The sequence below is a fragment of the Blastomyces gilchristii genome (assembly GCF_000003855.2).
Source record: "Blastomyces gilchristii SLH14081 genomic scaffold supercont1.8, whole genome shotgun sequence".
Taxonomy (NCBI): domain Eukaryota; kingdom Fungi; phylum Ascomycota; class Eurotiomycetes; order Onygenales; family Ajellomycetaceae; genus Blastomyces; species Blastomyces gilchristii.
This window is the reverse complement of record NW_003101675.1, coordinates 2,259,648-2,268,947: the sequence shown is the minus strand read 5'-3', so window position 1 is coordinate 2,268,947 and position 9,300 is coordinate 2,259,648. Positions and strand designations below refer to the sequence as shown.

General features: G+C 46.2%; 3 protein-coding genes across 4 annotated transcripts; 1 reads left to right on the top strand and 2 right to left on the bottom strand.

Moving 5' to 3' along the window:
* Positions 1 to 611: 611 nt before the first annotated feature.
* On the bottom strand, positions 612 to 3,527 carry BDBG_05030. 2 transcript variants are annotated; one of them, XM_031721953.1, is made up of 6 exons: positions 2,732 to 3,527; positions 2,365 to 2,519; positions 1,958 to 2,233; positions 1,431 to 1,762; positions 1,176 to 1,326; positions 708 to 1,064 (listed from the first exon to the last, which is right to left on the bottom strand). In XM_031721953.1, exons 1-6 carry the CDS (start codon positions 2,800 to 2,802, stop codon positions 919 to 921), a joined length of 1,131 nt encoding a protein of 376 aa, XP_031578477.1. In that variant the 5' UTR covers positions 2,803 to 3,527; the 3' UTR covers positions 708 to 918. The 2 variants fall into 2 exon arrangements, with proteins under 2 accessions (XP_031578478.1, XP_031578477.1); XM_031721952.1 differs by having other exon boundaries at positions 612 to 1,064; positions 1,192 to 1,326; positions 1,431 to 2,233; positions 2,732 to 3,354.
* Positions 3,524 to 8,521, top strand: BDBG_05028 (NADH dehydrogenase (ubiquinone) Fe-S protein 5). Its single transcript, XM_002625118.2, has 3 exons — positions 3,524 to 7,457; positions 7,596 to 7,732; positions 7,866 to 8,521. Exons 1-3 carry the CDS (start codon positions 7,430 to 7,432, stop codon positions 8,010 to 8,012), a joined length of 312 nt encoding a protein of 103 aa, XP_002625164.1. The 5' UTR covers positions 3,524 to 7,429; the 3' UTR covers positions 8,013 to 8,521.
* BDBG_05029 (protein transporter Sec39) lies at positions 3,807 to 7,287 on the bottom strand. The gene is made up of 3 exons (XM_002625119.2): positions 5,612 to 7,287; positions 5,397 to 5,556; positions 3,807 to 5,340 (listed from the first exon to the last, which is right to left on the bottom strand). The coding sequence occupies exons 1-3, from the start codon at positions 7,152 to 7,154 to the stop codon at positions 4,161 to 4,163; spliced, it is 2,883 nt and encodes a 960-aa protein (XP_002625165.1). The 5' UTR covers positions 7,155 to 7,287; the 3' UTR covers positions 3,807 to 4,160.
* Positions 8,522 to 9,300: the final 779 nt, after the last annotated feature.

Here is a 9,300-nt window from a genome sequence, read left to right as displayed (position 1 = left end):
CACCTGGGCTGAATCTTTGGATTAACCGTTCTATATTTTCCTCTTTTTGATTTATCTTCACCTCACACTACCACCTCTTCTTTATTATGTCAACTTTTTCTTTTTCTTTTTCTTTCACTTCCCTTACTTTTTACGCCTTGTGATGGGTGACAAACGGATGACCAAACAGACACAGCATTTCTCTCACATATACTTTGTCGAGGAGACCGGAGTTTTTTAGGATATACACTTATTTTATTCTCATTATATTATTTGTTTTTACTTGCTTTCTTCCTAGCCATCTCCTTTTGTCTTGGTGTAGCTTTTTTCTGTTCCATTTTTCCGTTTTGTTCTGTGTCCTTGAGCTTCTGCTTCTTCAGGATTGCCTTTCGTGTTCAAGACTAAATACCGATTCAACTTGTCTTGAGCTATAAGCTTGAAAGATAGAGTAAAGAGAAAAATGGAATGTTTGGATTGTTTTATTGTTCGCCTTCTTCCCTCTAACCTTCACCCCTTCTTTATTTTCTCTTCTATTTTATCTGAGATGCAGGACCTGTTCTGGCTCCGGACAATCCTTGGGCTTTATATACACGCCATGACAGAGGTCCACATGGGCCATGGTTTCTGTCCGATCCTATGTGGAATGGGTCTATGAAATCCTCTAGCCAGAGCGAACCTAGCTTGGCATGGGAGGAGCTATCAGAACGTCGAACAATACGTACCAGAAAAGGCGATGGATGTCTGGCTCTGTCAGATCGGGAAACTTTGGGCGAAAAGAGTTATTCCATTCATCGTCATAATAATTGCTAACTAGACCCAACTCCAGATCATCATATCTAGTTACATCCAGTCGCTCTCTCGATGGCATATTTCATTCCGAGCAACGCTCCAAGGATCAAATTTCTCCTTTAAAGAGCGGCCCATTTCATTTCTCGGCTTCTACTTTTCCCTCGCGGGAAAACTACCTCCCCACATTCGCTTCCCCCACTGTTTATTATTATTGTTCATTTCCAAGACGCCGCAACAAACGCTTCCAAATCCTCCATGAACAACTGCGGCTGTTCCAACGCTGCAAAATGCCCGCCCTGGAAAAGAATCAGCGTACCTAAAGTCAGCCCAACGACATCCATCCCATCCCAATTGAAAAAAAAGTATGGACGAGGAAAAAAAGGACAAAATAAAAGGGCCGGCCATACAGATAGATATGCGTACCTTGTCATGTTCCTTATAGAATACCATATCACCCAATTTCCCCGTCCATGCTGCCGGTGTGGGACAGATTTCCTTGGGGAAATACGAATACCCGAACGGCTTGTTCTGGGTTTGTGTCTCTAACAGCAGAGTCCGCTGGAAATTTACTAGTGGTTAGTATAGCATCGAAACACAACCCCTGAAATTCGCGAGAAAAAAAATAAATTTTAAGAAATAAAAATAAAATAAAAAATACTAACACTCCGATACGGATAAATCCCTCTCCCCATTGACTCCGTAAACCAATACAGCGTCACGCATCGCAAGATCTCCTCCGTCGACAGCGGCTCGTCCGACCAGGCTAGGAACTTCTCGCCCACCCACGCCAGCAGCGCGAGCGGGCTAGTGCCCAGCAGGAGACCGATGGTGCTGGGTCGCGTGCCGTGTGCCATCGAATATGCGTTGCCTGTTCTCTTCCATAGCTCGGCGCGCTGCATGCCTGCCCGTTCTGAGTCGGTTAGGGACCCGTCGGTGGCGATTCCGTCCGGGGGAGAGGTTATGGTTGGTGTTGGGTAGAAGTTGATGTGGAAGCCTGGTGGGTGGGTTGTGTTGTATGTTGGTATGGATTTTTCTTTTTTATCTTCTTTTTTTTTTTTTTTTTTTTTTTTTTTTTTTTTTTTTTTTTTTTTTTTTGTATTGTTGTATTTGTGGTTCTTAGGGTAGAGAGGGATGGGGGTTGAAGTTTCTTTTATTAATTTTATTCTTGGGTTATTTCTATATGACATACCTTTGCACGCGTCATAAAACTCACTCATTCTCCTTGCAACCATACTCCCGATGTCACCACCTTGCACCAGATAGCCTGAGGATTTAAACCCAAGATCCACCATGAGCTGGTGCATGATCTTGGCTACATCATTTTGGTCGAAGTTGCGCGTTAGCGGGGGTGCGGAGGAGAAGGCGTAGCCGGGTAAGGAGGGGACGATCAGATGATAAGGGAGGGTTTGAGGGGTGTATTTCTCCTTCATTAGGGTGAGGAGAGGGAGGTGTTCGAAAAAGCTTCCTGTTTTATTGAGTGATTTGGTTAGGTTATCTTTTTTTTTTTTTTTTTTTTTTTTTTTTTTTTTTTTTTTTTTGGGTTTTGGAGATCGTTCTGGTCGTCGGGGGGTGTATAGATCTGGGGTCTATAGATACCTGGCCAGCCATGGAGTATTGCAATGGGGATCGCATCAGCCTTCTGGGAGAATAGAGCGACGAAATGGATTTTAAATTCCTCATTCCCACCGGCGGGGAGATTGACTGTTGTCATGAAGTTGGGGAATGAGTTGATGTACTCCTCGGTTTTTCTCCTGTATGTAAAATATATCTGATTGTCAGCGTTTTTATATATTTATACAGCTAGCATCCCAGGAAGACTAAGAGCACAACCCCGCCCCCTCTCGAATAAAACCCATCACCTACAAATCCCAAAGCGACGCATAAAGAATCTATAGCATATAATGCCCATCCCCAGCTCGAAACCGGAGAATTTAACAAACAAGGGAAGAAACGTGAAGCATACCAATCAAAATTCCTCCTCCCAGTACTTCTTCGTCTCCACCAGCCACTTATGGCTAATCCCAAACTTCCCATCTTCCTGCAGACTCTCGTATGTTGGCACAGGGATCTTCGACAGCTTTAGCAGCGTCTTGAACTCGCTCAGCTGTTGCTCGGGGATTGAGACCTGGAAAGGTTCGGGGCGCTTGGTGGCCGTGGAGGGTAGGGTGGTGTAGTTTGCCATTTTTTTTAAAAAAAAAAAAATTTTCTTCCCTTGCCCCTTTTTTCTCAGGTTTGGTTTTTAAAATATTTTATTTGATATGCTGTTTATTTATTTATTTATTTATTATTACTTAGGTTTCTAGAATTTATACAGCTTACAAGTGCGATGTATGGCTTATTTATCTGGTTTCCTTGCCGGGCGATCGATCAAGTGCGACCTTCCGCCGGGTGAGGGGTTTGTTGTGGTTGTTGTCAAGCAGCCGTGCAACTTAACACCAGCAATCTTTATTATTAGACAACTTGCGGATGTATATCTATGTAATGTGCCGTGTTTGTTCTCAAGCATCTTCCTTATTGGGTTGACCGAGGATACCTTACCTTCATGAGAATGCTTTCGATCGGTGCTCCCACTCGACATCCCCCCAGAAAGAGAGCATATAACTATACGCGCTTTGCCGAGGTAAATGGATATCGCCTGAACTAAATTAAACTTTTCTACGGGCAGGTATGAGCATCTAGTCTATTTACCCAAGGTAAATAAATAAGCCATGCGCCGCGCCTGAGGTCGCCAAAATTTTTATTTGAAGAGCAATTTCAATAATAACAATAATGCTTCAAGTGTTGGATTATCAGGCTTCTGGGAAAGGATCCGGTCTACGGAGTATATATGGTTTTGGCAATGCTTTGACAGGAAAAGCTCTCCCTCGACCTATGGAAACTAACTGAAGTCTAACTTGCTAACTTTGTTGGGTCGCGCGCAGTAAAAAAAGAAACGGGCCGTATCGAATATCTATCTATTGTATCATCTTCTATATTTATTTTCTGTTCTAGTCACCCCGCCGAGAAATTCCAAAGGTTAAAATCTTTTTCGCGGAGATTGGACTGCGATTTGTCTACTGTAACTACGGCGTATAGATATTTTTCTTGCAGTAGTCAGAAAGAAAACGCACTGATTATTGTAGCAATAAAGCCGGGAATGTGTTGGAGTGAAATCTCATTCTTAGCATCATCACAGAAGATAGCGATATCGAATCAAATGGATATAATTAGTAAAAGGCATAAGGCAATAAAGGACAACTAGACCAAGAAATCAAACTACTCCCTAGGCCCAAAACGTATCTGTAGCTGGCTAGTGTATGTATAATCAATCAATCATGGATCAAAAAATAAGTGAAGTAAAATAAAAATAAAAATAAAACAACGGACAGCTGCGTGGTTAACATAAAGCATGATTACCCATCCATATGAGCATTAGCGCTAGCATCATTATGATTGTTGCTGACCGGCTGAGCACCAAGCACCCACCCAAGCCCAGTCGCCAACCCACCCGTCACCATACTACTAACAACGTCCCTCTTCCTAACCCGTCCACCGCCACCCCCTTCACCACCACTCCCATCTTCCGTGCCCATGGTATCCATACTAATACGTCTCGAATCGCTCGAAGCACGGCCGGCACCGGAAGCAGCCTCAGGCCCACGGAGCGGAAACGCGGTCTTGCTAATCGCCTGTGCCGCGCCACGCGCCACTTCGAATAAGCCCATGGGCGCCTCTTCATAACCGCCTGCGAAGTGGGATGCGCGTTTGCCATGTCCCGTGCGCGACCGCTTAGCTTGTTCGGTTTCTAGAGCATCGAGCTCAGCATCGGACGGGCCAAAACCGCCGGGTAAGTTTGAGTTGGAGGTTATGCTATCGCCACGCGTGTCCCAGCTTTCGGCCTCTGCCGTCTCTTGTGCGCGGAGAGATGTCATCTCTTCATCACAGCGGCGCCATACGGCGAGGATTTCTGGGAGGTTCTCGGGCGAGGGTGCGAGTATTAGCGCTAGAGAGAGTAATTCCATCCGCTGGGTAAGGCGGAGGATTTGAGATTGGAGTGTTTTGTTGGTTGGTTCGGCGATGCTTGAGCGATGTCGGCCCGCATTATACGCAGCGCGCCATGATACATCATCATCACCCATAGCAGTCGCAGAGTTTGATGTAATTGATGGTGGAGCTAAGCGAGTCAGAACATAGGAATAAGCAGTGTCGAAATCATTGGATTCTAGGGCCGCGGAGATGGAGAGCGATATGATTCGGTGATCTGAAGCTAGCAATTCTTCTTCGCGAGACGGGGCTTTTTTGTTGTGCATGGGGTCATCGTTGTCTCTGGGACGCGCAGGGAAGCCTGCTGTAACGAGATGTCGACCAATTGTAATTAGGTTGTCGAGTTCCGTATACGCCTTAGGGTTTTGCTCAAGCACTTTGCCAATCAATGAAAGGGGATCATGATGGGCACGGATGCTGACAGGCTGGAATGGGACGCCATGTTGCAACGTGAGAGAATAAAATGATAGTGAATGTGTGGCGGATATCAACGCCTTGATTTGGCGGATTGATTCAGAATGTGGGAAGTAAGGTCCAAATGATTTGAGCCTGTCATGAAAAAGTCAACAAACTAGTTGCCAAAAGCCAGGGTGAAGCGGACGTACATTTCTGAAGCTCGTTTTATTCCGCCTCTCGTTTTATTTCCATTGGTGGCATTATCGTAGGATGTGAATATTGCGTCTGTCACTGCAAGCTCAACTTGTGCTGGTGGGAGAGGGGACGAGGATAGATTTTTGGCGTAGAGCTCAACGGCAAGCTCGTATTCTGCGCTTGGTTAGATGATGAGTCTTCTTTACCGCGGGAAGCAACAACAACTTACGCCTTGCGTTCAACATGGCTTTCAAGACATCCCCCTCGAGGAGAACCAGGGGAACGCGCCAGAACAGCCCATGACCAGGACTGGATTTAGCTTCCCGTTCCTCGGGCTGAACAGAATATCCCCAATCTCTCAACCAGAGTAGCTGCGACCTGATTTTCCGCCAGTCGCGTCCCGTTTTATGATCCCGTTGCAAGGTCTCGAAAACACTGCGTAGCTCTGAGAGCTGCATTTCGTCACTAGCAAGTAGACAAATATTCGCGGCGCCCCTGCATGACATTGCATGGCCGAAGCTATTTAAAGTACGAATAGAAACAAGAATGGCGTCAGTAAACGCAATTGTGTGAGTAGTAGGGAATGTGAGAGGATTGGAACGCTCTAGTAGAGCATTCTGGAGGATGGCACCCCGAGATACATCCGAAAGGGCAGTTAGGTCGAGATTGAGAGGTTCGAGATCGTTTTCAAAGATGCGCAAGATAGAGTGACCAGGAATCTCAAGCAGAGACGCAATCCTATATAAAATCCGGCAGGATCCATCGAGAGTTTCTGGGGTGGCTTCGGTGGTGGCATATATAGCAGCCAGCGCAGCTTGACCATAGTTCAGAGCCAGCTGGTTGTCGGCATGGAGTGACACCAACCCTTGGGGTTTATTATTACCGCCAAAATCTATATCCTCCGGACCTGCCCATTGCTCTACTGCTTCAACAGCCAAGTGGAAGTCCCGTATACTAGTCGACAGGATCCACTCATTAACATCTTGCCATCCGGTTCTGTCAGACACACTCGAAGGATTTCGGTTATCAAATATGGCAATTGACCCCGAATGTTCAAGTTGATTGAGTTTCCGCCTTTTCGATCTCGCATGGCCGTACATCCAAGGGCCAACTAGTCCCCGCAAGTCTCTGCCTACATCTCCACCCCTTTCTCGTCGATCAGTTTTTGACAGCAGGACATTGACGGCGCTTCCCGAATCCAGTGACTCTATTATCTCTAAAGATAATTCAACGCCGTTCTCGCAATGATATTCGTAGTTGAACCGAAGTAGAGGTAGCGCGGTCGATATGACCCATGTTTGCAGGTACTCCGATGTATCAAGGAATGGCTGTAGGAGCTCGATAATAAACGGTTGTAACCCCGACTCGTTGTCTATTCTGTGTGCTCGATGGATGAGGAATTGAACCAGCGGGCTACCTGATTCCTCCTCTGTATTCCCGGGGTATCGAAGCGGTAAGAGATGTAGTCGTTGGACCTCCTTCCTTGCTGCAGATGTAGACAACTCGCCCACTGAAGCTACATCAAAATCGTCATTTTCTTCCACAGGCTGAGGCGAAGATCCGTTGGCTAGGTCCTCGATAACAGAGATATATCGGGAAGGCTCTGTGCTCTCAGGCAGAAAGGACAATATGATGCGGAAGAATATATCCGTGCTGGGAGCACCACGGAAATGGGTTTGTAAACGTGGCAATGCGGACACATCGCCGTTCACGCAGAGTTGAACGGCAAGGAGGATAAGATGGGCATCGGACAATTCTGCAAGGGCTTTCATGGTGGTACTCTTCTCATGGCGAATATGGACATTTCAAGAAGCGTTGAATAGAGGCACACGGAAATATGGTGTAGATGTATGTATGTGCACTGTCTGTTGCTTCCTGACGTTGAGGCTGTTGGTCCAAGCTCGGGCCAATCGGCGCTCGTGCTGGAACAAATGACAAACTGCCCGAGAAAGAGCCTCAACCTACTTCCAACTCCTTTGTCTCCCCCTCAGCGCAAGCAATCAGCTATCTCACCCCTCGCGATTGAAGCTTCTATTGGTACTTTACAATGGCATCAGGCTATGGCCTCAATGGCGGTATGTGTCCTTTTTACGGCTGGTGTTAAAGCATTTACCCATTCCGCACTTTCTGACCCCATGAATCCGCGCTCTGTTCGTGCATCGGCTTCCGACCCATTGACTAACATCCAACCCTCTCCTCCGCCATCTATTCAGGCCCGTCCCGCTGCTTTCCCTTCTGGCAAGAACTCCTCGGTTGCTACGTAATTAATGCCAGTGAAGGGGATACAGGAAAGTTGAAGTGTGTCCCGGCACTGGAGGATTACAACGAATGTTTGCATCATAGAAAAGAGGTAAGGTTTTTCTAGGGAACCGCTGCCATCGAGAATATGTATATTCGGACAATATCTATCTACGAGCTATTTAGACCACGTTGGGGAATAACGGGAATGATCCTCGTGGCTAACCGAAAATTACGACATCCAGGCAGCGCGAATTCGGGCCATGCAACAGGCATACCGGAAGGCAGAGGCGTCACATCCCAGAGAGAATGCGCCAAAGGCGGAACAAATCCGTTCGTTAGGATTACTGGGCAAGGACGAGGAATCAAAGGCAATACTGGCGGCTCGATGATCCTGTGTGTTAGGAGGGGACGGGAGATTTTAGCATGCATTTGGGGAGATATTTTTCTGTTTTCATATGGGCTGGGTTTTGCACTTTTCCCCCTCTTTTTTTCTTTTAGCAGATTTCCTGTGTCTGGCTTTCACCCAATGGGTTTTACAAAGGGAGCGGTGGTAGCGGGATGAGTTGTATAGCAATATCTATGAAAGAAAAACTATGATATATGTATTTTCTACTACATATGAAGAAGGCAAATATTATAGTGTTCCATTTGTCCGTTTACAGAGATACTCTCATTCAATTTTACGCTGGCTTTTGATAGATTGTTATTACCCTGTGCAGTGCCTAATGTCAGTGGCAGCATCGGCCAGGCTTGGTGCAAAGGCTTCCTTTGCCGATAAAAATATGGGGTTGATGAAACCTATCCAACGTAGTACGTAGATTGGTTCTGGTTGCCGTTCTCTTCGTGGTTCTTCTTTGTATTCCATCAATTAAATAGCCCTAAATTTATTTATTTTTCCATTCGATACACTGATTGATATCCTTGGTCAATGGGAGCATTTCCCCAAATTCGACGCTAATCTAACGCTTCCGGAAGACTCCTATTGGGCTAAATCGACGGTATTTCTCCTTATTCCATTGTTTTGGCGAAGTTAGTGACCGATACAAGTAAGTCTGACGGATATTGGAGTGCAGAGCAGTTATGGAGTTAATATTTCCCGAAGGATCGACACTGACACAGCTTAAGGATGCCAATTATTGCCGGGCAAGCTTTTTTGGGTGATGGAGGTATTTATTTGATCTGAAAAGTGATAACGCTCTTGGATGAAGGTAAGTGAACAGAGGGCATCTTCGATGAGGCTAGCTCAGTAACCCGTACTCCGTACTCCGTACATACTCATCGAATGCTAAAAACAGTAACAGTAATGCCGGCGCAGCATTGGCCGCGCGGTGGGTGTAGGAAGAGAAGGGAATAGCGGGATATTATCATGGAGTCAGAATATGTAGCTGCGTACCCATCATCCCAATACATAATAATAATAATAATTAGGAAAGAGGCCTGAACTCGTAAGGAACCAGCGTTGAAGTAGTCCGTAGGCGACTGGCCCTTGGCCCTTGGCTTTGGGTAACTGAGCTTTGTTCAACAATCCCAACTTCGGAGTCTCAAAAGTGAAGAGGATACCCAACACCCGCTTGGAAGGAGACCAACATCGGATAGGGCACCTCGGAACTATGCAGAGTCTGCTCGATTGATGCTTGTAGATGGTTGTTGAGTTGTTGAGCGGGCGACGGGATTTGC